The 27,058-nt window shown below is 42.2% G+C and overlaps 1 protein-coding gene across 12 annotated transcripts in view; it reads right to left on the bottom strand.

Moving 5' to 3' along the window:
* Positions 1-507: 507 nt before the first annotated feature.
* Positions 508-27,058, bottom strand: part of Lpp (LIM domain containing preferred translocation partner in lipoma) — a 608,013-nt gene continuing 581,462 nt past the window's right edge. For all 12 annotated transcript variants that reach the window (XM_085832096.1, XM_085832095.1, XM_029470446.2 and 9 more), the window contains 3 exons: positions 21,527-21,705; positions 16,146-16,266; positions 508-13,640 (listed from right to left, as the gene is read on the bottom strand). In XM_085832096.1, coding sequence (XP_085688222.1) covers positions 13,512-13,640; positions 16,146-16,266; positions 21,527-21,705 — 429 coding nt within the window. In that variant the 3' untranslated portion in view covers positions 508-13,511. The remainder of the gene's footprint in view (positions 13,641-16,145; positions 16,267-21,526; positions 21,706-27,058) is intronic.

Genomic DNA, 27,058 nt, shown 5'->3' with positions numbered 1-27,058 from the left:
TCCACCAGGCCCACCTCAATGGACCTACTTACTTGGGTCTAGCATTAAAAGGCCACACATATACACTCACACAGAGAGAGACATGTGTGTGTTCCCATACGCACACATACACACATATATGCACACTCACAGACACCCCCCCCACACACACACTTCTGCAGAGTTCAGAAAGAGGGTGCTGAAGTGGTTTGCGAACGTGTCAGAAGTTGAGCTCATTTGTGTTGATGGAGTGGAGGCTTCATGCTCTTGCGGCATAACTCGCTCTGAGAGGCATTCCCAGTCTCAGAGGACCATATGGAAAGCAACTGGTGAAAAAATGAATCACAGTAACTGGGCTTAAAAGGAAACAGAGATCATCTGACTCCGAAAGAATTCCACACAGAGGCAAGTTAAGTGGAATGAGAAGTTTATTGGATTTTTAAATATAAAGTCATTCTCTTACAGAAAAAACTGTGATTTTCATATTTATTCTCATTGAGCACTGGGGAAACACAATCAAAACTGATAGAATGTAAATAAAATCATGTTTTAATATAATTGAATAATGTGTAAATACAAAAGAAATTACCCAAACCACTTTCTTGTAACACAATTTCTGATTTTCAGAAAGGATTATGTGTGCTCCCGTGGGGATGTCAGTGATGGTTTATGAGACAGCAAAGATATGCAATTTGCTTACACTGTGAAAATACCAAGGCTCTGTCAGGATCACGCAGATGAACAATGTCATATCCTCTATGTGTCTGTGTAGCTTTTCCTAAGTTGGAAATGTTACTGAGTCTCGAGGCTGCTGCTGGTGAGGCTGTGATGGTGGTTAGCTAGGAGGAAGTGCCTGCTCCCAGGAGATAGGTTTAGCACAGGGAAAGCCTGAGAGCTTTTCTCTCCTGTCCTTACCCTGTCCCATTAAACATGACTTAGCTTTCATATCAAGCTATCTCTCATGGCCACAAGTCACCAGACTGAAACTCAGAGCAAGGCCACACTGTGTCTGTCTCAGTTTGTTTGTTCCCAAGGAGGAGTACCTGTGTATCCCAAAGACTTGAGGACAGCACACAAGAGATTTTAGGATTCTTTTCTAGCACTGAAATCTGATCAGGTCAACAGCAGAAAATTTTTAGTGTTGAGATTAGATAGAGATCCAAGGATAGGCAACAGGAGAAATGGGAAAAAGTACTGCCCACCTCTAAAAAGAAAAAAAAAAAAATCAACCTGACTCCAATCATGATGTTACTAAAGAAGTACGGCCATAGCCCTAAAGCTACTCACCAGTCCTGTTCCTTCAGATCTCGTGGGTTGCTGGGATCATACTGGGCAGAGTGGCAGACAACCACGATGGCATTAAATCTGTCTCCCACAGTTTGTCCCCTCTACTTGCATTTGGTACAACTGAGTAGGAGTGGTGGCATTTCATGGTAGCTTTGTGACCACTAGGGCATCACTAATGTCCTTTCAGGAAGGCTAAGTGGATGGGACGACACATCTTACTTTCCTCACAGGCATATTCAAGGGAATATGGAGCCAAATGACTTAGAAGGAAAGGAAGCGACTTGGCAAGTGTAATCTGCCAGCTGGTTGAGTCAGACGACACATTGAGAACAATCTTTTTTGGAATCATGTCCTCCGTTCAACCCTTGTACGATCACACGGTATCTCCATGTACCTCAGCACATCTACCTGGCTCACCTCCGAGCACGACTGCTGGGTAACCACTCACCCTCCCAGGCTAGGCTGCTGCCTCCTCAAAAATACCTAGAGTTCCTGTCGCTGACAGAGAGAGCTCCAGGAACAAAAGCCCTCAAATAGCGTGGACTGGTATTCTTAGGAGCTGGAGTAAAAATGCTTCAAGGATCTGGCAGGGATGCCTGGCCCCCTGAGCTTACGTTCCCTACAGCCAAGACGTTAGTTTTCTCTATGTTAGCCTGTAAGATAAAAGAAACCTGCTGACACTCAAAACTTAGCAACACTTAGTTTATAAAACACACATGACACATATTAATTGCCTTTCCCTCTCCTGATGAAATGTTCATGACTGTATTATTTCCATGAAATACGGGTTCCTCAGCAAGTTGCCACTATTCCTGGGATATAAATGCAGAGTGGTTGTGTCAGCAGGAAGTGCAGGAGACTCTTGTTTTAGCCCATTTCATGGTAGCCACTGAAGGGGAGATTGGAAATGAGCCACCCTCTTCAATTTGGCGATGCTTCCTTATCTTAGCACCTACCCCTGCTGATGGTGTTTGTGAAGCCTGAACAGTGTGAGTCCCGGTACCGTGTGTACATACATATGTAGGAATAACGTTTATGTTGCTCAGAATAGGCACTCTTTGAAGGCAGTACATCTAAAAGTAAAGTTAATAGAGCCTATATTTAGCACCCAACTTCTCACTTTGCTGATGTGTACGCTGAACAGAAGATCACAGATTTGAAATCAGTCTCGCAGAGGCCGGAGTCGGCAAATGGCTATATTCAGAGCTGGGAAAGTCTTGCCAACTCAACTGAAGCTGTTAAAAAGGCAGAGTTGGAGAAGGTGCAATCATGTTTCTCAAAGGTGATGGCACAGAAAGAGAAAAGCCTGCGACAAAGCCATGGAATAAGAGCCTGTGCGAGCAGCTCAGGCGAGATTACTATCCCTGGGCTCTGTGCCTTTGTGTCACGTCTACTTTGTGGCAAGGGCTTACTACTTAGAAAGTTCACCTCCTAATTGCACACATGCCCATGCTTAGCGGTAAAGAAAGAAAAGCCCCAAATCTGTTAAGTAACGATAAAGGCATAGATTCCGACAAGGCAATGCAAAACCCAGGCTAAGTCACTTCGCAGAGCTACCAGAGCTCAGCGCTCCCTTCAGCTGCACAAAACTTGGCTTCTAAGTTTCAGGTTTTGCGTAAGGCACATAATTCCACACAGCCTTCTTAAGACAAGAGCCAGACAGTCATGTGCCATATATAATTCTATTTTCTCCTTGACATATTTTCTGGAAGGGAGTAAAGACATGATTCCAATGCTTAGAGGGGAACTCTTCTACCCTTCATTCATGAGGAAAGATGTCTTAGGTGGTCTGCTAGTGTCCCCAGGTGTCCCAAGTGCACACATGGGTAAAGGACAGTCACTGAGAAATGATTTTGCTACTGCTTCCCTGCCAAACTTTTTTTTGATTAGATCAGTCTCCATTTCATCTGGGACACATATCAGTTTGGAACACATATCACTTGAAGTAGAAGGAAGGTCCAGGGTAATTCAGTTTGCCAGTGAGCAATTGAGGTCTGTGGCACTATGGCTTTTGGTAGTGTAATCCCATAGGCTGATGTATCTGCCACTCTTTTAGTAACCAAGCAGAACTCAAAAGGTTACTACAATGCAATACTACCAAACTAGATTAGCTCCAATCTTAGGCAAAATGAGACCATTCCCATTGATGGTATTTAAATGATGAAACTCCCTTTCTTCTCAGTCTGTGTTTGAAGGAATGAAACACGTGAGGCAGATAACATGACCTGGCCAAGCCAAGCCATTCTATTCCTGTAATTCCTAAGTGAGCATCATGCCTGCTTTATATTTCCCGACTGAGAAATGGTGCTAAGTAATTTGGTGAGCAGAGATATTCAGATCTCATATATTTACTCCATTGTGATGGAGGATGAGGATTTATGAGAGCAACTATGAATTACTCCTCATCACGATGAAGCAAAGCAGATGGTATAAAAAATGGCAACCCAGCCCCAAAGAACACTGGGTCCTTTGTCTTTCCCGCTTTCCCCACAGAAACAGAAGGAATCAAGCAAGAGAGATAAACACCTCCCTTTCTACCCCTGTGTCAAATTGCTTGGACATATTTTAAGAGATAAACAGATCCACACAAAATTTAAGTAGCTTTTTCTCTTCCTTTCTGGAAGCTATGAAAATGGGTCAGGTCTAGGAATTATTAATTTCCTGGTCTAAAAAGCTAAAGTCTTTTAAAATAAGATTTCTTTTTTATGAGTGGCAATCTTGGTCTGATGGAGGAGAGGCTCTAGGGAAGACAAATGCCTAACTTACAAACTAGGGCATTTGAAAGGGTTTCTAGATTGAGTACAGATTTAATGTGGACAGAGAATATTTTCTTAATTAGCCAACGGATTTTCAACGTGTAGCAAACAACCAGAAAATAGAAAAAGGAAAGCCAAGACTGTACCTGGAAGGCATACCTTCATGAGGAAGTCAGCTCTAAGAAGAGTGTTGATTTGTTGAGCTGCAATGTCAGCTGACTTCTAGAATGTACCCAGGGTGCTCCAAGCAGGGTTTTTGTTGGTGCTAAGAATACAGTGTCATGCTCCTTGCGATGAGGGTAGATTAATCCCATAGATACAATGAAGGGTACATTTCAGGAAGTCTGTTCATTCAATAGCACTTGTTTAGACATTTCAAGGCCTCTGGACTTGGGTTTGTTTGATCAGAAACTCCTGGTTGCCTCAGCACACTCTTGGACTGACAGAGAGAATAATGGATTTTGTTTTGTTTTAACCTATAGAAGCTTCTGTCTCTGTGGGATATACATTGTGGTCCATTGGAGGGAGGGATTTCCTAAAACTCAGGTAACCTCTGCACACTAGTATATTTGAAATAATATAGTCTCAATTGATATCCTGAACCTGAGAGGTCCAGAGAGGTTTCCAGTGAATGTAAACCAACACTCTCTGGGAAAATTTGCTGCAATGCGCTTCTGCACAGCTGTCTGTTCTCAGTGTGCCTTTGCTCAGGGGGCATCACCATGGAGGTGATCACAGAGACCCATGGCTTCTCACAAGATGACACAGACATGTGCAATCTCTTAATAATCTGCAGCAATATGACACACATATACCACCTGCCACTGATAACTAAATAGTTGTGGGTTTCCATGGATATTTTTCTAACAGGGTCTTGTGTGACAAGGGCTAGGTAAATACCCACATCTTACACTTATCAGCTATATTGCTTTTGGCAAGACACTTAATGATTCTGAACCTCAGCCTTGCTTCTAGGACAGGGCTATTAATAACCATCCTCCCAGGGCTCTTCTATGTGTGAAAGCAGCTTGGAAACTCCCTCAGGAATTTTATTATTTTACAGCTTAGAAATCCACCCATAGGTGCTACCTACCCAAGGGCAGATAGCAGCCTCTGGCGACAGGGCTCTCAAATTCAAAGCTGATATAGAAGGGACAAAACCCTTGTTCTTCCAAAGGCTAATGGTTGCTAGCTAAACTGTAACCCTGGGCAACAGTGAGAGAATTTATATATTTTTACATAAAACATAGTGTCACCCAATCCCTTTCCTTAAGAACAGTATCCTTCTGTACTGGAGAGCTGATCAGAAGTAGTGAGTTTAGTAACAACAGTACCACTGTATTTTGCTTTTGACCTTTTCTTTGTAAAAGCTGGAGAATCGACAGTGATGTTTCCCAATTTTTTTAAGGTCATTATCAGTGGATCTGATAAATGAAACAAATTGTTCACAGGACAGTTACTAAGGGAGGGCATGAGGCTATATGATAAATGTCAGAACATTTTGTTTTCTGGATAGAAATACACCAACAAAACTTATACAAATTCTAATATCTGACTGTTGGAAATCTTCTTGACTTTTTTAGTGGGTGCTTAAATTTGAAGCACTTGTACTCTTCAGCTAAAAATGGAAGTTGTTTTTAAAAGTAATACAGCGTTCAAAAACAAAACAAATAAAGTGGAAGAGAAAAAAGGGGAGGCCAGGATTTTATTATGTTTCGTAGGTTAGTTTTGAGAATCCAGGAAAAAAAAACAGAGCCGAAGACTGGTTTAAATGACCAAGGTAGCTGAAACAACAGGACTTCCTCCCAAGCTGATGAGTTCCTTGACACAGGCCCTATTTAAGCAAACTTCACCATGCAGCAAGGAGTCGTGACGGAACTGGAACACCAAGTGAAACAGATGGCTGGGAGCCTTAACTATGTTCCTAGAAGAAGAAAGACGCAGAGAGATCCCATTTGTTCATTTTTGAGGGTTCAAAAGTCCAGCACATTTGCTACAAGAGAGGAGGATGTAGTGTGGTCCAATAAAAATGCATTTGCCCCAACAAAGACCACAGGGTGCTATTTCCTACCTATACTGTTTGGGTTCCTTGTGTCTGCCCAGCCACCCCTCTTCCGCTGTAATCGTGATGAGAAGAGATTAACAGTCGGTTTTCTTGTTACCTTTCCCCTCTCAAGGAGCATGAATATATGAAAGCTTTCTCTGCTATGAAGACTCCCGAATCCATACCCTGGCCAGGGCATCCTTGCAGAAATGAGCCTAGGATGTCCTTGTGGGCCTTAACTATGACGTCCCAATGCAGCCAGCAGTAAGCAAGCTCAGGTGTCCTCACTTCCATGTCCTCCCTGAACTCCCACAGAGGCCTCTGTGAAGAGGTCTTTCACATGCCACACTCATTTCTAGGAAGAAGTCTGAACTGACTATTGGATCTTAATGCAGTCAGCCTGAGCCTCTTAGATCCAACAATGGCCATTAAAACAAGATCAGTTAAGGAACTAAGATACTGAGGGGACAAAATTTAAATCATAAACTCCACTTTTTTTTTGTTTTGTTTTTCTTTTTTTTTTGTTGTTTTGTTTTGTTTGTCAAGACAGGGTTTCTCTCAGCCTTAGCTGTCTTAAGGAGAGTCTAAACTGATCACAGAAGTTGCTTTAGACACAAATATTAGTAATAAATGGATGAGTTTAAAACCAAAGACTAATATTGGTGCAGAACTTCCTAAGTGTCAAGAACTTGTTTCTCTATCCATCATGGAAATACAGACAAGTGTTATCCTTGAGAAGACAGTGCGAAAGGGAAAGGGCCTGATGAGGCAGAGAGGGTTCTTGTAGATGGAAAATGCCTTAGCTGCTCCCTTCCTCCCTTCCCGAGGACTCTGATTCTATTGGCATCAAAACCAGCAGTGAGACATGTTTACAAAAATCAGCCCAGAAGATAAAGAGGGCTGTATTTTCAGCTTGGCTGACCTGTCTTTTCCTAGCTCTATCATTAGGAGGGAATCCCCTTCAGTGGAGGCCATCAGTTGCCCTAGAAGGATTCACATTCCTTTTCCTTTCAGTCTGAAGCAAAGTGCTTTGACCTGCCTTGACAGACAGCAATAGCTGGGTCACAGAGTAGATGCAAAGAGAATCCGGAAATAGTCAGGAAACTAGTAGGTAATGTCACTGGAATCAGAAGATAACACGCACTGTCAATAAATGACAAGCTGAAGTACTTGGTGGTATCAAACCCACAAAGGTGACGAGTCTGGAATTTAGGAGGTTTTATGTAGTTCCCCAGGTAGCCTAGGTTGCCTTGAGTGGATTCCACACTGGCCATCATATTCAGTAATAAATGCTACGGCCATTGGTCACGAAAGCAATAGAGAATGCAGCTCTTCACAAGGACCATAGGTCTCTACACCCAGGTATAGCACCTGAGTATATGTTCAACAAGACCTCCTAGCACTTGGCTTGGGCACAAGGTGACATGGTGACATCTACATTCCTAATAGAGCATTCTGCTTTTAGGACTGAAAGCTGAAATTAGAAGTTATGTTCAAAGACAAGTTCATGGAGGACACTGGTAGCTATTTAACAATATCCTATTGGGGCACAGGAGATGGCTATCAGTCAGATGAATTAAGTTTTATCTTGTCCCTACGTGGATGGGTAGCTTGGAAAATTGAGCTCAGCCATTGATTCTAAGTATTGTAAAATAATTTGAGTACTTGTAGTATGGTAATTTTTAATAAATGCTAGAAGATAGAGATACTTATCATCCTGCTTAGACCCTGCTATAAAACAAATACCAATCAGAAGCAAAGAACAAAGATTTGAGCATTTTTTCTCAGTAAGATGGATAAAAAAAATGTTCTTTACAAAGATCTCTACAATTAGTCATTATGCATGGCGGCTAACTAAAATATTGTCTAAAAAACTTTGCATAAGGAAGAAAAAATTAAAACAGAAAAGTAAATTCGTATCTTTCTGTTCTGTACTAAGGGAAAATATGCCCACAAAATAATGTATACTCTACAAAAAGAAAATCCTAGTGCTGAAACTACCCCTTACAAGTACTGAGTCAATTCTTGTTGCCACAAAGAAAATTATCAAGCTCATTACAGTGGGACAAAACGATGTTCTCTTATTAAAAAATATTAAGCTGGGTAGTTATGGCGCACGCCTTTAATCCCAGTACTTGGGAGGCAGAGGCAGGCAGGTTTCTGAGTTTGAGGCCAGCCTGGTCTATAGAGTGAGTTCCAGGACAGCCAAGGCTACACAGAGAAACCCTGTCTCGAAAAACCAAAAAAAGAAAAAAAAATTAAGTATTTTGTGGTGAAAGTGACTTTGAGTTTAAAAACAGCATCCTAGGAACAACAATATGAACTAACCAGTACCCCCAGAGCTCGTGTCTCTAGCTGCATATGTAGCAGAGGATGGCCTAGTTGGCCGTCAATGGGAGGAGAGGACCTTTGTCTTTCAAAGATTCTATGCCCCAGTATAGGGGAATGCCAGGGCCAGGAAGCAGGAGTGGGTGGGTTGGGGAGCAGGGGGAGAGGGGAGGGTATAGTGGATTTTTGGAGAGGAAACTAGGAAAGGGGATAGCATTTGAAGTGTAAATGAAGAAAATATCTAATTAAAAAAAAACCAAAAAAAAAAAAAAAAACAAACCCCGCCCCATCCTAGTCTAGCCTTAGAATGATCACTTTACATATAGGTGAGGAATATACAGATAATTTTAAAGCAATACCCTATTAGCTAAGTCCCTGATACAGATTCATTAAAATACACCTGAAGGAGCACCCCTCCCTCTAGGAATAAGCACAAGCTAAAGAGTATGTCTGCATAAAGAAGTTTTTTTTTTTTTTTTCTGGCTGGTAGGTATATGTCCTGGTAGCCATTCTCCCTTATTGAGTTCATAGTGCTGCTGTATCCTAACTAAACTTACTAGAAGGCCAAACAGGGCATCACTAGTTGGCACAGTGGAGAGAGAGAGATTAAAGGGAGGCAGGAAAGGAGAGAAGAGGAGAAAGCAAGGGATCGAGGGGCGAAACACTTGCATTAGATCACATTAGCTTTGGCCAGACTCATTTTAAAGGTCGGCAATAAAGCCCTGCTAGCCAACCTCCAGCATCACAAGCAGCTTCATTCCAATTACCAGCCAATTAAGTCACGTGGCCTGAGATAGTCAAGGTTGTACCACGATGATAACTTGCTCAGAAATCAAAATTGTTTATTCCTAAGTCAAACAAATAATACAATGTAAAAATGTGAGTGCAGAAGGGGTCCTGCAGGTGCAAGTCTCTGCCTTTATCCCCCTTAACTCAGGGGAGACCAAAGCCTAAGGACTAGTAACAGCCGACACATCACCTCAACCGTGACCATGCTCGCATATGTTAGAGTATGAGGTCCATCCAAACTGGTACAGTAAGATGGAAGTGTGTTCTCGTCCTCTCCTCTCTGTCTCTTTCTCATCGATCTTTTGAGAATGGGGGGTGTAGCATTTCTATTACTGAGCAACAGTCATAGAAGTGTAAACAGATTTTTAAAAAATAAGGCACAATTGTGGATTGCTTTTGATTGTCTCTTGTGAAAGCACACCCGAAGAGCCATCCCAGGACAAGGACTTGAGGCACATTTTGCAGAGGTATCTTTTTCGGTTGCTGGTTTTCTACAGATGGCTGAAGCGGGGGTATGGAACATGCTGTCATATTTCATTCATAACACACATGTACTGTAGCTGTAGGCAACAGATGGACAATCACTTGTTTAATCTACAAATGTGAAATGCTAAGGTAGAATGGCAATATTTCTAGAAATGTATATGGAAAAAAAAAAGCCTTTCCAAGCCAAGAGGGATGGTGAGAGGCTGGGAGGTTACATCAGTGTTTCTCAGATCTCCCTAGCAGCTGCCATAATTTCCCTGACACCCTTCAAAACTTGAGAATGGAAGGATCAGGGGGCAACCGACACAGATCTGACAAGAGAAGCCTAAACCACATCAAATAGAAATAACACTGTTATTCCTGACTGGGTCACATTAATAGGATTTGTAGTAACTAGAAAGATGCTTGGTAGTTGTGTTTTCAGAATCCTGCCTATTAAAACTCTGCTGCAGCCTCACAGAGCACTCTCCCCTTCCCATTGCCCAAATGCAAGACAGCTCTTTATGGTTAATATGTTCCACACTTTTTAAGTCCAACAGAAAAGTGTTGCAGAATTTTTAGTGTTTTTAAGTTCATGTCCTTAATCAGCATATAACCACGTAGCAATTCTGACCACAAGTTGTTCCTACAGGGACAGTGTGCTATTGACAGGGAAACATCCACATCTTTGAGCTGCAGAGATGGCAGGAGTTCACTAATACTGAGGCCATGAGCTAGGATCTGGGAGCATGTATTTTTGAGTTCTAACGGCAATGTTGTTTGCCAGTCAGACTCCATATTGAGCCAGTCTGAGATGGGAACCCAAACACTTATGAAATCTTACTCTGGATGGGAGGTTTAGCTGTGGTAGAGCACTTGTCTATTTCACGCAAGTCTCAGAGATCCATCCCTACCACTCCAGAAATAGAAAGAGAATTATTTTAAATGTTCTCTGCAGAGCCCATGATGGTGGGTATTTTCCTTTCTTATGTGTTTCATTTTATACAGAATAAACCAAATGTTTGTGCTCTTGACATTTAAACAATTCAGGCATAACTTTATAAGTTTTCTGTTACAGACATTATATTTTTCTATTTATGTATTTAAATGATAAGTAAGGCAATATATCCAAAGGCGATGCATATAATCATTACGGTAACAGAGCTTTATATCTCTACAGTAGGCAAATCTTTATGGAGATAAAAGAGCAAAGAGCAGAGCACTTAGTATTGCTTAAGTCAAATGCTTAGTAGAAGAAAACGAGAGAGCAATGTGAATTATATATTAAAGTAATTGGAGAATAATGTGGTGGATCCTTTATAGGCATGAGACCTTGTGAACGGAAAAGATCTAATCCTAAATATTTCTGTATATGTGTATGTGCACATTCATTATTATAAAAGTATAAGTCTATATTAAAAAGAAATTTACTTTAAAAAAATCTTTGGTAAAGATCCTCTGAGGTGACTCAACAGGAAAGCACTGGGTAGGCTACTAGCAAGAGAGCTCTGCCCTTAACACCTCAGGGAAGAATGGGCAGCATTTTCCTATAAATCTCGCATGTAAACATCTGGTTACAAGTAGTTACATGTAACAAACACGGAGGATGTTATTGCTCTATAGTATAAATATTACATAAACCCTTCCTCTGCTGTCTACATTTCTAGACATTACTCCTGCCCCTTACTTATACTGCACTCTACTTTTGGCTTAAAGACACTTCCCGAAATATTTCATGGTGAGCATTTTAGTCAGTTCAGACCTGTATTCACCTCAACTGTCTGTTAGCATTCCTCGAGGTCACCACCACAGCTGAGCCTTTGATTTGCAGCACAGGGATTCAGAGCTAGAGAGTGCCCACTGAATCCTGAGATCCACAGGCTGCCCTCCATGAATCTCAAGATAAGAGAAGCCAGGTGAGAGCAGGGGGCAAGGGAAAGGCCCCAAAATACCAGCTTTGGGGATTCTAACAGGCAAACTGCCTGTGGAGAAAGTCAATAAGCCACAGACTGACCCAGAGGGGCTGTGTGACAATGGCCTAAGGGCTTCTTTTAATCACTTTTAAGATGACTTCTATTCAAGTAAAATAAACTTTATGGAATTCCTGAGGCATGGGTTGCAATTTTAAACATGCACAAGTAATTAAACAGGTTTTTTTTTCTCTAAATGTTAAAATTAAAACTGTCAGACTAGAAAATCATCATGTCATAAAGATTAAAAAAAAAAGGAAAAGACACGGAAGAGCTGGGGATGCCGGGGTGCCAGGGCACATGCCGAGCACATGAGGCCCTAGTTCAACTCCCAGTACTATATAAAAGAGATAAAAAGATATTTGTGGAATTTAAAAAATTTAAAGTGACTATACTTCTAGAACGGGTGTTAGCTATAGAGGGACCTTTATATTATTATGTATACCCTTCTGTATATTTAAGGTATTCCATAATTTAAAGGTATATATCTGTAGAAGATTTAAAGAAAGCTTTGGGAAATCTCATTCTGAGATACTGAGTTTACAATAATGGCCAGCTGCAATTGCAAAGCGAGGTGTCTCCTCTTAACGAAGCGAACTGGCTCCAGTTGGCAAGCAAGTGCTTCACTGGCTAATAAGAGTTCGCATAAAGATTCCAGGCAGGCATTCCGCATATTTTTACCTCAAAAAGACAATTTGGTTTTCAGCGATTGTCTTTGAAAGTGTGGTGTAAATGTCACATTGATGATAGGAAAATGTCTCCTGCAGTATGTACTTGAGTTACAGAGGGATTGTAAGAATAATAAACTCTGGTCTCACAATCTTTCCCAGCTTTTTTTCTCTGTTTTAAAGAAGATGAAACATGGTTCTATAATTTCATTTTATGTGTCCCGATTTGCAATTTTCAGGCAAAAGAGATTTAGTTTTGGGTCACTATAAAGTGAAAGAAAGAAAGATAAGAATTTGAATCATTTTAATACTTATCTTTCTGAAGAAAATATTAATTGTAGTAACCATGCTTATATATTAGGTGAAGTTTCACAGTGCTTTAAGGGTGAAGAGTTGGATAGATTTATAAATGTACCAAAAGCAAGCCTGACAGTCTTATGTCGAGAGAGTGTGGGGAGGTAACTCTCAGGGTGGGATTGTGGGAATACACTGGGCCTCCAGATACACCTAGAATTCTGCGTTAGCACAGGGGTGAAACTTGGTTTTATTTCCCCACATTTTAGATATTGGCTAATCAATGTTTTCCAATGAGCCTTGACTGCTGAATTTGGATAATTGCAGACTAAAGTGGGCTCCTGTTAACTTTTTCAAATAAACTCTTTATAGCTTAACATAGAAAAATATCCCCCTACCATTATTTTAGCAAGAGACATCAGGGGTGTAGTGCAATGGGAAACTTCACCTTTTCAATACCTGGTAACAGAATGACTGACTTTTGTAGCCACAGCTAGAGGAAAAGTGACAGACAGGACAAGACTTAAGGCACCTGCAGGCTGGCACATTCACCCAGGAAAAATCATGTGACAGCAAATACCACACTAAAAATCTATTCAACCACATGAGAAGTGAGACAAACATGAGGATTAAAAGTCTCAGGAATGCAGAAGAGAATGGGACGGAGTATAATCTGTGCAAAAATGTGGAAGTCCTTGGAACAAAGGCTCACCAAGGCCTTGCATGATTAAATGTGAAATGTGTATTTGGTAAGAACGTAGACAAATCGTATCCTCTATGCGCTTCTATGGAAAGGTTAACAGCAGATGAAGAACAGAGACTATCCTAGTGGTTGAGCTATGCCTCTATTTTTCTATTTCTTCTCTTATCTTTTTCTTGCGTTGCATTCTTCTTGCTGGCATGCACTCAGCAGCTGAGCTGGCTATTGACTCTACAGGTCAGTGCTTGCCTTGGCCGTCAAGACCCTGATGCGAGCCGAGTTGCAGGTCTTACAGAGGATGTGTCCATCCAAGGGGTAGCAGCCTTGGTTGTCTCCTTCGGACAGAAGACCACCACAGTCCTAAGGAAATGAAGACAGTGACGTAAGTGAACTGAACTACAGGTATAAACCCACTTTCCCGAGCCGCTTAAGAGGCTTCCATAATGGGAACATTGTACCCCAACACTAGTACAAGAAGTAGCAGATCGTGAATGAAACTAAATTAGAGATTAACAACATAAATACAATGGTAGCCAGGTGTAGTGGCACATCCCTTTAACCCTAGAACTCAGGAAGCAGAGGCCGGTGGACCTCTATAAGTTCAAGGCCAGCCTGGTCTACATAGAAAATTCTAGCCAGGAAACTAGATAGGAAGACCCTGTCTCAAAATAAAACAATACAAATAGTGTAAAATGACTCTTCTAGTCACCAAATACAAAACATAGTACAAAGAAGAAAAAGCCTACAGATCTCAGCTCCCAGGGGTAGCTTTCTCTCCTAAACAACAGTGAAGAAAATAAAGCAACCCCTCCCCCAGCCTACTCTTTGTACTCAGTTTTAGGATTTCTTCAGAAGAATGGACAGGTACAAGAATAGAAGTTTATAGCTATTTAAATAAAAGGAAAGTGATTTCTGTCATGTAGAGAGGCTACCAGTGGCTTTTGCATATTTACTGCAATAGTAGCAAAGACATGAAATTTCAAGAGCTGGGAAGACTGATAATTGGGAACACTTTCCAAAAGGGATAGCATGATGAAGAGGAATTTATGGGAGACCAGGAGATGAGCTCCTTGGGTGCCACTGTGAGGTTTGGCACTGTCTGTGAAGGCTGCACACAAGACTGAATACTACTCTGGAAATAATTCAGGCATTTTCTCCCCTACTGAGCTTTTGGGATGGTCAAGGCACATAATGGGCATGAATGAGCAAAATGCAAAGAGTCACATTCACGTGAAATATGGCGCTGCTGTTGCTATCCGTGATTGCCTGTTCTGTAAGGTGTTAGGTAGCACTGGAAGCCAGCCCTTGTCTTTAGAAGAAATGGGAGTCTGCTTGGAAAATAAACAGAGCCACATTTAGAACGGTGTGCCTTGCTCACGTTGACAGAAGCTGTCACGGCCACGGCTGCTGCAGAGTTACTCTCTGCGCTCTGAGAGTGGCAAAGAGATGAATGAAGCCAGGCCTACAGCTGACAATAAACTCGGGGTATAAACAAGGTTGACCCAAAGAAGTGCCATAGCAGACACCATTATGATCCACAGGAAGTGTGGCTTTGCCAAAAAGAACCAGTGATATATGATACTTTGAGATGTTTTCAGGAAGTGAGTAATGGAATCAAACCGAAAAAAAAATATTCTAAATAACATGATTCATAGAAGACACAGTTTTACATCTTCTCTCTCCCTCCCTCCTCCCTCCCTCCCTCCCTCCCTCCCTCCCTCCCTCCCTCCCTCCCTCCCTCCGTCCCTCCTTCCCTCCCTCCTTCCCTCCCTCTGTCCCTCCCTCTGTCCCTCCCTCCCTCTGTCCCTCCCTCCCTCCCTCCCTCCGTCCCTCCTTCCCTCCCTCTGTCCCTCCCTCTGTCCCTCCCTCCCTCCCTCCCTCTCCCTCCCTCTGTGTGTGTGTATGTGTGTGTGTGCGTTACACATACATAGGGGTCAGATTTTGACAATGTCTGGTGTCTTCCCTATCATCCTCTCCTTGTTATGTTTTAGGATGGGGTCTCTCTCTCTGAATCTAGGGGTCACTTCAGTTCGGCTGGAGTGAGTGGTTAATTATCTCTTAGATGTACCACCACCACCACTACCACCACCAGCACCATCATCATAGCCTTTCCACTAGCTTAATAGTTTACAATATTCTGTGACATAATTTTCTGTTTAGGTCTCAAAGTCTTATCTGAAGGAATAAGAATTAGAAAAGTCCTGGTGTCTCAGCATCCAACCAGGACCCACACCTTGGGCAGGACTGGGGCCCTCAGGAAGTGATGCTTTGGGCAGGCTGCTGAGCTGCCCACAGTGGAATAAGCATGGTGATCATGTCTTGGTATTTGTAACTGGCCAATAGAGTAAATAAAAAGCATAGGCAAAGTATAGAGGGGTAGGTTAACCTGTTTGTCAGAGTTAGAGGATGAAGGGATTATTCAGGGGCAGTTGCTGATGTTGAATCCAATGCCAGCAAACTCCATTCCTCAGTGTCTTTTTTTCCCCCCTCTATAAGCAATTTACACTGTAAATGTATTTTGACATAGAAACCATTCTGTATTGAAACTCTTGCTATAAGATGTTTTTATGAAAGTCTGTAAGTGGTCCTTGGAATTATTATCAGATTTTTTTTAAAGATGTGTTTACATAGTGAGTGTTTATTGCATATTAATTAAATTTGGTTTTGTAGGAAAAAAAAGAATTAGAAGCATTTAATATATACAGGGAGAGGGGCATGGCTTTGAAGCGTGGGGTAAATTGAGTGAAGTAAGTGTATTATTAACTGCCTGTGTCAGAGCTAGAAACTGTTTGTGAGTGCTAAGTCTTTGTTAGGCACCATGATCTCCAGGTTTTATGATTGCTCTGACTTGGGGATGCCACAGACCTCACAGCGATAGCAGTGCACATGGAAATCACGGTCCAGAGCCACAATGCGGACAGTCTCCTCCTGGCCTGGGGCTGGCATGATAGGTTCCTTGCACACAGAACAGCGCGGGGCAAATTTCCTGAAAATAGAAAGAATTCTGGTAAGATGTCAAGTACAGGAGAGAGGTACAGAAGGAAACGGAAAGACTCAAAGGCTGACACCTGTGCTGTATTTCCTGTGTGACCTTGACCGAAAGAGACTGAGGCAGTAGAGGCCTCCCCAGATGGTGTGTAGTGCTATCTGACAGGGAAGAGGATGGATCTGCTTTATACAGAGAACACCAGAGAACGCATTAGCAGGCAGCATGTAGGATGCAGCAATCCTGTGCATAGGACTATTCCATGGGCATGAGCTAGCTGAACACAGGAAACAAGGTACTGTCTAAACATGGATGACAAAGGTCTTGATAGGCCCTGACTACCCTCTGATTTTCTTCTATTGGTATTCCTTCATTCTGCCATAGACAAATATCCTAACATTATTAATCTCTACAAAGTCTTTGGTTAAAATGTGTCTTGAATTCTTGACCACAGGAAGCCTCAAACATACATTTGCATATATATCATTTGTGAAGGTGTGAATTGAGACATGATTTGGCATAGACACACATAAGAACTGAAGACAATCCTTAAAAGATACACAGAACCAGCACGTCTGAAATCCTAGTAATGAAGAGGCTGAGGCAGAAGGATCATCCTAAATTCCAACATAGCTTGGGCTACTGGGTGAGCTCCTGTTTCAACACTGAAAAACCAGTGAGAGAGAGAAAGGGGATGTAGAGATATTAAGAAAGTTACTAAAGTTTTCATGGTAATAGTTTTAAGATTAATGATGATAAAATTTATCTACTTGTAGTAAGACTTAAAAGGAAATAATGATAGTAATCTAATACTCTGCAGAGAACTTCACGGTTGTCAAAGAGTTTTTACATACATTATACTCTCTGTGTACATTTTAATTTTCCTGGAGGCACCAAAAGGCATCTGTATGGCTGCAATCTAAATAAATATGAATTAAGCAGCAGATCGATTGATTGCTGTGAAAGAAAAATTAAGAGGATCATGGTACAACTGCAGTAGTAATCAAGGTTGTTGTAATTGATATTTTATGCAAGAAGTTGATATTTAGTGGGGAAAAAACTGCTTTGAATTACCTGATTATTTTTGAATCTGGGTTATCAGTAGTAAAATAGTCAGGCTTCTGATATTAGCTTTAAAAACTTCCTCTCCCCAGCTACCAGGCTGCTGGAAGAGCAGAAGTAGCCACAGCCTCACTGGTTTTCCCAGGTACATGTATTCCTCTAGGATTGACTTTCTTTTTATATATATATATATTTTTTTTATTACGTATTTTCCTCAATTACATTTCCAATGCTATCCCAAAAGTCCCCCATACCCTCCCCCCACCCCCCATCCTTCTTATTCCTCTTTGCCCCCATCTCTCTCCTTACCTTTTTAGGTAGTAATTATTTCTATGTCTCTGCTGACTACTATAATTGACTCATACAGGAGAATTTTGAACAACACCCAATGACATCAACCACCTGCTATACTGTTTTTTATGAGAAAGATATTATTGGACTTTATATCTAGTCTCATGGTCCTTCTCTGGGCAGTCTGAAGCTATGTCCTTTCTGACCAATCACTCATCCTTAGCAAAGCAGAGAGGCAGGAGCTGTCACTACATTGCTCATGATCCGAGGGGGTGTTTTCCAGTGCTTAAGCTGCCAAGTAGACACTAATAAATATTAATAAAAATGGGATGAAAGCAGTTCTGATGGTTATTATTTACTAAGTGCCTTTTATGTACTAAGTTCTGTTAAGCACTCTACACACATTATTATTTTCTGTTGATAGCCATCTTAAGGGAGCCATGAAGCTAGTCATTTCATAGCCAACAGATTTTTGGCAATTAACAAATGAATGCTAACTTAATGACTAAATGGATCAGTGCTATGGTTTGAATTTGCCATGTTCCCTTCAGGCTCACAGACTTAGGCCTTGGTTGCCAGCTGATGAACCTTTAGGAGGTGACTGGATTGTGGCATCTTAGACTTCAACAGATTAAGTCCAGGATTGGAGTCACAGTGCAATGGTGTTGGGGGGGGGTAGAAGGTAGGCTTGTTAGAGCGAGCAGGTCACATACCAAGGGCACTTCTTATCCCTGGCAGCCATGAGGTGAATAGCTCTTTTCTCTCGTGTCTTTCTTCAGTCATATACTGCCTCACCATGGGTCCAGAAACTCAGGTCCAGCTCACTACGAACTAAACATTCTGAAAATCATGTGTCCAAACAGACCTTTTCTACTCAGGAATTTGTCATAGGGGAAGGAAGTCTCACTAAGACCACAGGTGACATCTCTGCCAAGAAACCACAGATCACTGTGTATGCATCACACACCAACAGTTTAAGCTGACTGTCCCGGGCATCACCAGTGCCCTTGCACTAGAAGCATAGATTGCACAGTATTCCAGCACAGGCTGCATTGGGAATTCTCCATGCTTCTGTATTTGTCCTAAGCTTTTTTATATGTAGTCTATCTTGTTGCAAAAAAAAAAATAAATAAATAAAAAGTAAATTGGTTACTGTAAAACTATTCATATGTATAGGTTATTACAAGTTCAACAACACTATATAGGCTTACAAAATTACTCAAATATAGAGGTGGCATGATCCCTGGGAATAAGAAGGGGTAAGATCAAACAAATCTTTTAAAAATAGTAAGTTCAGCTTTGAATACAGTCATATAGGTAAAATGAGGAATCTGTGTATGTATGTATGTGTGTATGGTATGTGTGTGTGTATGTGTGTGTACACCCACTGGCCACCTCCACACACTGTGTACAGGACCTAAGGTAATCGCATTAACTACAGAGTTCTTAGTAGCTACTGGTGATCAGGTCTGTGAAAGAGTTCAGTTCCTTGGCTATAGACATGAGCCAACCTTAACCAAGTGGCTCATTAGGCCAACCTCTGCCCTTCAAGTGTGAAGCTCTGAGATGACATTGAGAGGCTTTTCCATAGACAACCTTTATCTCCTCTACCAAGAACCCCCTTGTTTCTTACATAGTATACTTCTACTGCGGCTTGCATGAGGCCTGCCTGGATCCCTGAGCCAAACGATCAATTCTGAGGAGGACAGAGCAGCTCTCCTCTCGGTGCTGCTCTTTCTGCCCTGTATCCCGGTAATACCCACACACCCTGCCTCCTCCCACAGGCCCAGCACTGACATGGACCTTTACCCAGCTCTCTCTGTCCTGCTTCTCCTTCAGCACTCAACACAGCTACTACTGGCATGGAGAGGGGAATGCCAGCAGAACCAAACTGAAATGTGTGTCCTGAAAGCTCACAGGAGAAACCCACTCAGGACATCCAAAATGAAGCTTTCCAAAGCAGAGAAGCAGGCTCTGCCCCTGTGTTGGTCTCCCTGACCATGAAGTAACTCTCCCATGCTAGACAGCTAGCACCTCATGATGGAAGGCTAGCACCCTATGGTGGGAGGCTAGCACCCTATACTGGATGGCTAGCACCCCATGGTTTCCTTGATGGAGCTAGCACCCCATAGCGGAAAGCTGCCACCTCATGATTGGAGGCTATCACCTCATGATGGAAGGCTAGCACCCTATGATTAAAGACTACCCACTCTGTGTTCTAGTACTTTCAAAGCTAAGCAACAAGCATTCTGGAATGTTTTTCTTTTTCTTTCTCTTCCATAGAAGGGCAATATCCACCTGCCTCCATAATTTCCAATTGTGCAGACATTATTTAAAAAACAAAAACAAAAAAAAACCCCTTCTTTTTCATGTGCACTGAAAGGGGAGGAGTGGGGCTTGAGATGTGTAGCTTTCTTTCCCCCTTCAGCCACTCCAGTCTGCTGTGCAGGACTGCGTGTTCAGACCCACACGCTTATGTCACTGGTTACAAGTCTCTAATTATGCTCCCCACCACTAGAAGGAAAGAGAAATGGCAGTGATTTAAACTTACATTTGTCAGAACTGATTTCCCCTTTTAATTGAGGGGTGTAACATCTCAGGCTCTTCCAGCAACACAAACATGTGTGCTCTGCTTACAGCTATCTGTCTTTCTTGGATCAGCAGAGTCTCAGAGAGGAGAGAACTGTGACAGAAAAACACTCCGATCTGGCTTCTTTTCACTTCCCTTAAATAGATGCAGGTTTTTTTTTTCATGTGTAATTACAAGCTAAAAATAGCAATAATGTGAAGTACAATTTATGCTGTGACTGCCCTTTAAAAATGAGCCTTTTCTTGTCTAATTCAAGTTGAAGATTTCTGCTTCTGGGCTTTTTATTTTTTTTAAATTCATTCAGCCTCGCATCTTTTGGTGAGGTTTTTGCTTTCACTGCTACTTAGGAGAGTGGTCAGGAAATTCATTTTTAAAATATGAGTCTCAGGTCCCCAAACTGCTTGTGGAAAGCACCTTCTGGACGTTGACAATCAACAGTGGGCAAAGAAACCCACAGCCCATCTTGAGACTCAGAGCAGAGCCCAAAGTGGTAGGCAACTTGCTTCAACCTTGGGAGCCTTACAAACCGCTCACAGAGCGTCTGCCCAGCAGACGGAAGCAAGGGAGCCCGTACTGCCTCTCACAGACCATACCTGAAGCTTCCCACATAGACCATAATAAACATGTGCACTGGTAGGATGAACTGGTTAGCCAGCTAACAAGCACATGAAGGAAAATACTAAACTGCCATTTTCCTAAAGCCTGCAGTTGTGATGGAAGAGAGAGGGGCTGTGAAATCAGAGACATGAAAACAAGTCATATGCTTTTAGGATCCTTCTCAAAATGTGGCACAACTGAAGTCATCAGGAAACACACGGAGGCACACAAGGCCTTGGTCGGGGAGGAGGGTGAGGGAGGACATGGAAATGTTGACTATGGCATGCGACAGCCTCTCACACTGGAACTGTGGGATGGAATTGGTCTCTGTGTCTGTGTACCAGCACATCCTAATGGTACGGTGACAATCGTGGAGAGGTTGTCACAGTTAGGACAAGTTTTGGTGTAGTAACTAAATTGAAGAGCTGGGGGTTGTGCAACATGCCAATGGCCACACCTCTCATCTCCCTGAATCAACTCCTCCATATCTACAGCTTCACAGGGATGTCTTGATCAACTTTAGAGAAGCTCTGAATAGAGAGAGTGTGGGAGGACGACAGGGACCTCCTAACATCCATCCATGCTCCGGAGATCACTCTTGGAACATCTCCCTAAACCCCAGAGTACATAGCTCAGAAAGAAGCACAGCACAGTCAGTGGTGAGCAGTAAGAGCGCATGTCAAGAGGACCAGCGGGTCAAAGGGCAGAGGGGTTGCTTACTTGTGGAAGTCCTCAATGCAGTGAATAAGACCACAAGCATCAACGGTAAATGGGATGCCGTCCAGGCTACGGTGGCACATCACGCAGGTGAAGCAGTGGGGGTGGTAGGCCTTCCCGGTGGCACGGAGGATCCGCTCCATGATGGGCTTCGAACACACACTGCACTGCTCCAGGGTATTCTGAGGAAAGAAAGAAAACTGGTTAGCAGGACAGCGTGGCTTCAGTGTGGACCACAGCACAGTAGGGAGGGCGGTTTGCAGTAGCATTGGCGACATCAAAGTGATGCACACAGTGGGTCAGGGGGGACCACCCAGGCCCTGGGCAGCAAACCCATGTCTTAGGATGCCTGCTGTCTTGTCTCCTACGGCATTCTATTCTACTACACAAAGAGTGATGACAAGCTTTTCAATAAAGACTCCAATAGTAGGGATCTGTGGTACCGACAAAAGGCTGCCTCTGAGAACACAGGAGCAAGGGGCCTGTAATTCAGTAGAACTTTACTTATAAAAACACATGGTAGGCTAGATGTATTCACTGAAGTACACCACACAGGTTCTATGTTTGGAAGACCGCTTTACGATTTCAAGTAGAATTTGCCTCAACATTAAAGACCTAGTAGGGTCACTGATAGACCCTAACATTTTATCTGTGTAATGACTGAGACAAGTCATGCCCTCTGTATAGCTCTAACCAAAACTCCCATTTAAAACCTCAAAATTCAGGCTAAGTGAACTCCTGATAGAAATGTTGAACATAAAATTGCGGTCTGGTTGTGGAAGTGAACAAAAGTTGACTTGGATTTGAAAATATGCTGGGCCTTAGGAATAAATGTGAACCTTAAGAGCTAATATTCAGCAAGTCAGCCAGGGCAACTATTAATCCCCCCCCCACACACACACATACAGACTGTGTTATCAACCAATAATCTTATTTCACATGTAATATGCTCTTCTCTAAATAAGGCATCTGAAGTGACTCACTAGAATCGAGAATCAAATTAGGGTGTATGTGTCAAGAGCTAGACACCAAAGTGGATGGAGCATGAAAATTAAGGAGCAGCTGCCTTCCTGCCCTGAGATCTCTAAAGCCTTCGAAGGGAGAGATGCCTGTAGAGAGTTAACAAGGGCCCTGAAAACTGAAGTAACCCCCTTTAACCCACAAGGATGCTCAATGTGATCCTGAACCACGGGTGTGACCATATACTTAGCTTACGCCAGGCCTTCATGGCCCTGTAGTGTGACAGCATCCTACTGCCTACTCTCGTTCCTATGCAGGAAATGCCAAGCTTCTACATCTTGACGCATGAGTCCATGAACTACATACGGCAAGGGCCAGTCTGGCCTTCCAATGTACAGATTAGAAAGTTCTTCCATTACGCACCTGACTACACTATTTCTTTCTACCCCATTTCAATTTATTGATTTTTCTATAGCACTTATCTATCTATCTATCTATCTATCTATCTATCTATCTATCTATCTATCTATCTACTATAAAGTAATGTAGTTTCATTAAAGGAAGGGACTTTTTTTTAAGGCTTTCAAAACATTACTTATTATTTTTATGTGCATTGTTATTTGACTTGTATGTCTGTGTGAGGGAGCCGCATCCACTGGAGTTAAGACAGTTGTGAGTTGCCATGTAGGTGCTGGGATTTGAACCCGAGTCCTCCGGAAAAGCAGCTAAGCTAATGTTTTCCAGTTGGAAGGGATTATATTCAAAGGATATATTTCTTTGTCCCAGTATACTTCTTGGGATTAAAAACAAGCTGGGGATGAATGCCTCACAGAAAGAATGAATAAAGAAATCTTGTCTAACTACCATGGTGGCTCAGTACTGGTCCACCTCCTCCAACTCTGTATTGCATCCCAAGATGAACTGTCAAATCCACCATCATTCTCTCCGATGAGCTGTGGCTGCCTGAGGTTCTAAAGCTGCCTTTGGTCAGAGTTTAAACTCCCGGAAACTCTTAGGTTCCTCCCCCCGACCCCTACCCCTGTCTTGAAGTGGTGAAATTACAATACCAGAGTCGTCCAGGCGAAAGCCTGGAGGAGGACACCCCTCTTCTCTTCTACTCTGGTGATCTAAGTCAGTGTGACTGGAAATTGTCCTCCTGGGGCTTCTGTTTTGCTTCTTTGTGGGGTTTTAACTTTTTTCCCCTTCTTTTTAAAACCCAGTCTGTAATGGAGTTGAATAAACCAGAATATGCTTGTACCGAAAACGTATTTGTTTGCACTGAGGCTTGGCTCTGAGGTTCAGCTCATTTGCTCAAAACCAGGAGCAACATACCAGGCTTAGTCAGTTTCTAAGGGAGAGCATTATGGTCTGTGAGTAGACTATTCAGGAGATGGGTAATCTGGTCAGTTCTACAAAGAAAATAAATTAAAGTATGTCTAAAATTAGCGTCATGAAAAATGTCCCAAAATCAGAAAAAAAAAGTTTCCAAGAAAGTAGCTGGCTCAGACAAATGGCCATGAAGGGCACGCTAACCTTTCCCAGACAACTCCCTCTATTGTATGTCTGTCCCCATTTTACACCATCAAGGCGGAGCGCGCTTGTACTTCCTCTAGGCCAGGCGAGCTCACACTTAGGACCTACTGGTTAACTGGGTCACTGAGCTCATGAGGGCACTTGAGGTTGGCATTTCTACTTTCTTGACTCCTGGTAATTTAGAGAGGGGCCTGATAAACTGGCATATAGCCATAACAAGGACCATGTGCTTCTTAAAGACTGTGCAGTGTCCTGGCTGGAGAGGCACAGAAGAATAATTTCTTTTGTATGCTTTCTTTACTCTAGACTTCAGGTTTCTCAAGAGTAAAATGATTTACCCCAATTCTTCAGCTTACTGTTATTTATTAGTACAAAGAATTCGAGAAAAGGGAGATTTCTGACTAGCAGATACATACTGGAAACAAGTGGGAAGTCCCTGGACAGAGCTTTCAAAGTGGGACTCACATGTTTGCCTTCATACTTAAGACTTTCAGAAATTTTCTAATCATAAAAATTTAAGCACAACAATGGAAGCTTTGCACCTTTTTATACATGGTTATTTTTAAACAGAAAGCTGGACTCTCCATGTACGTATTAAGCTTTTCTAAAGTAGGATAGAGAGAATGTGAAATCACAGTTTTGAAGGAAACAGGCTCCAATAGAATTAGTGCAAAAGAGATGTCTCTAAGTCTTCTCAGACCCCGTCTTAGATGTGTGCCATCTCTGACAGGTGAGTAGCTAGCAGAAGAGTACACTCCAGCTTGGGACCCTCCCAATCAGCAGTGTGCTTTGTGACTTGGCTCCTCTTCCTCACCACTGATCTCCCCTGCCAGTTTCACCTCCTCTCCACCATTCGGAGCTCATTGCTACACCTTTAAAAAACAATGCACACACCCAGGCCACCTTATACTTTTCTTTGCTTAGAAATATCTGCTCTCTTTCTTTTTTAATTGAAGCTCAAAGGTCACTTACTGTGGAAAAGAAGTCTTTCCTGATTCTCTTTCTGTTATAGTAAAAATAAATCACGTTCCCTGCTACCATAGGATGGCTTATGGGACGTTCTCCCTCTGGCGTCTACATGGTCAGGTAGTGGTCTCTCTTCTCTCTTTCCATTAAATTGTAGTCTGAAGTTGTGTAGCCTATGGAACAAATTCTGAAACAACTTTTCACACAGGAAACTATTGAGCAGTAAGTATCCTTGTGATCAGCATCTATAGAAGATTAAAGACGTAGATGACATCTATGATGTAGCTACATCCAAAGCCTAGATTCATACAAGGAGGATGTGACAGCTGGGTGTGACCTGAAGAATTGTTTTTTCATGAAGCTCTTTATGAGAGTCTTTATAGCTGCATGTATCAGTCAGTAGACAGAAGAGCATCCCCAAGAATGAAGTGTAACTCTCATTGAAGTACTTTCCTTCATCTGATAATTAACACAGAGGGACCTAGCTATGAACCTTCACCAGTCAATATTCCCAGCAGCTGGGGAAATGAGAACATCAGTCTAGAAGAGGCATCCAGGAAACACACTACATCATCTACATAAGTCATTATCATTGCCCTGGGCCTGTACAGTCCATGGCCCTTGGTAGGAACTGGTACCAAGCTGTGGAAGACCTCATCACTTAAACTCAATGGTAGATCTATATTTTATTAATTTTACAACAGACACTAGTTTGAGAAGTTACTCTAATCAAAGTATAGTTAAAATGCAAAAATTTGAGAGAAGCAGAAAAGAATCAGGGAATCAGTAGTCAAAAGGCACAGGCTATAAACTTTTCTGAAATGATGATGCTCCAGTTGTGATGAGAAACAAAAATTTAACTAAAAATTAAGCTAAAATCACAAACAAACTTGTACTCAAGACTCCCCAGTGCAACTGTTGTTAAATCTGAGATACAATCTGGTTGTAGTTTTTATATCCCTGGGTGTTATATAAATAACTTTTCTAATTCCCAGGCAGAAGAGCTGGAAGGAGCAGCTGAATATAAATGAGGCACGCAGGCAGCACAAACACTAACCGCCACAGAAAGAAGGAAGAGGGTGCTACCGCCAACACGTCAGACAGGAATACACCGGTCAGTGTGAGCGCCCGCGATCAAGACAGACGTGCAGGGAGAGTTGGAAGACTAGAAAGGGAGCTGTGTTAAAACTTTAATTTTATAAAATTAAAATGTGATCTTACATTTTTGGTGAAATGAGCAATATCACAGAACATGAAGGATTATACGATGCTGAGGCGACATCTCATGTTTTAGGGAGCATTTTGGCCTTAGTGTAATCAAGAGAATATCAGGGAGAATGAAACTATTAGGACCTAGAATGTCTGTATAATTTTTTCAGCCCAGAGATTACAACTTTCCACATGTGCTTCCCTTGAAATGCTGTGGTTACAGAAGTGATGCCAAGGAGGCCTTCTAAGAGAGCCCAAACTCCCTCCTTGGTGAGGAGTGTCAAAGGATAGAGGCTGGGAGATGCATACCACGCTGTCCACAAACTATCATCCTCGTATCACCCAGAAACCAAGGCCTGGATCATGACTATTGCTAAAAGCAGATTCACGCGTCCCGGTTCCCTATGCAATGGGGAGCAACTTCAATGTTCGGGTTGTACTTCTTCTGCATTTTTGTAGACACACTTTAGACTGAAAACAGAAGGCATTCAGGCTTCCTACCTACAAGTTACATTCAAAGAAATGAAGTCAGGAAACACATCGTGATCTTAAGACCACCTGACCCCTAAATTTCTGCAACACCAGACAGAAAACTCATTGTTGGGCCCCAGCATTTACAATGGTGTTTCTGCAAAACACTGATGCTTCATGAATTTTAATTAGAAGATAAACCAATAAATTATGGATAATTTATTTAAAATAAAATTATTTTACGTAACCATGTAAAAACCTGTCAGACAGTAAGCTTAAGTGAGTTTCAGGTGTACCATACTTGAGAGGATTACAAGGGGGCAGAGGAGGGTCTCCAGAGTCTATGAGTAATCATCTGGGAATGCAGATGCTCTGTTTCCTTCAGTGTTCTGCAGA

Source organism: Mus caroli, unplaced genomic scaffold (assembly GCF_978045245.1).
Source record: "Mus caroli unplaced genomic scaffold, Mus_caroli_1 scaffold_17, whole genome shotgun sequence".
NCBI lineage: Eukaryota > Metazoa > Chordata > Mammalia > Rodentia > Muridae > Mus > Mus caroli.
The sequence above is the reverse complement of the archived record's forward strand: the minus strand, read 5'-3'. Positions and strand labels throughout refer to the sequence as shown.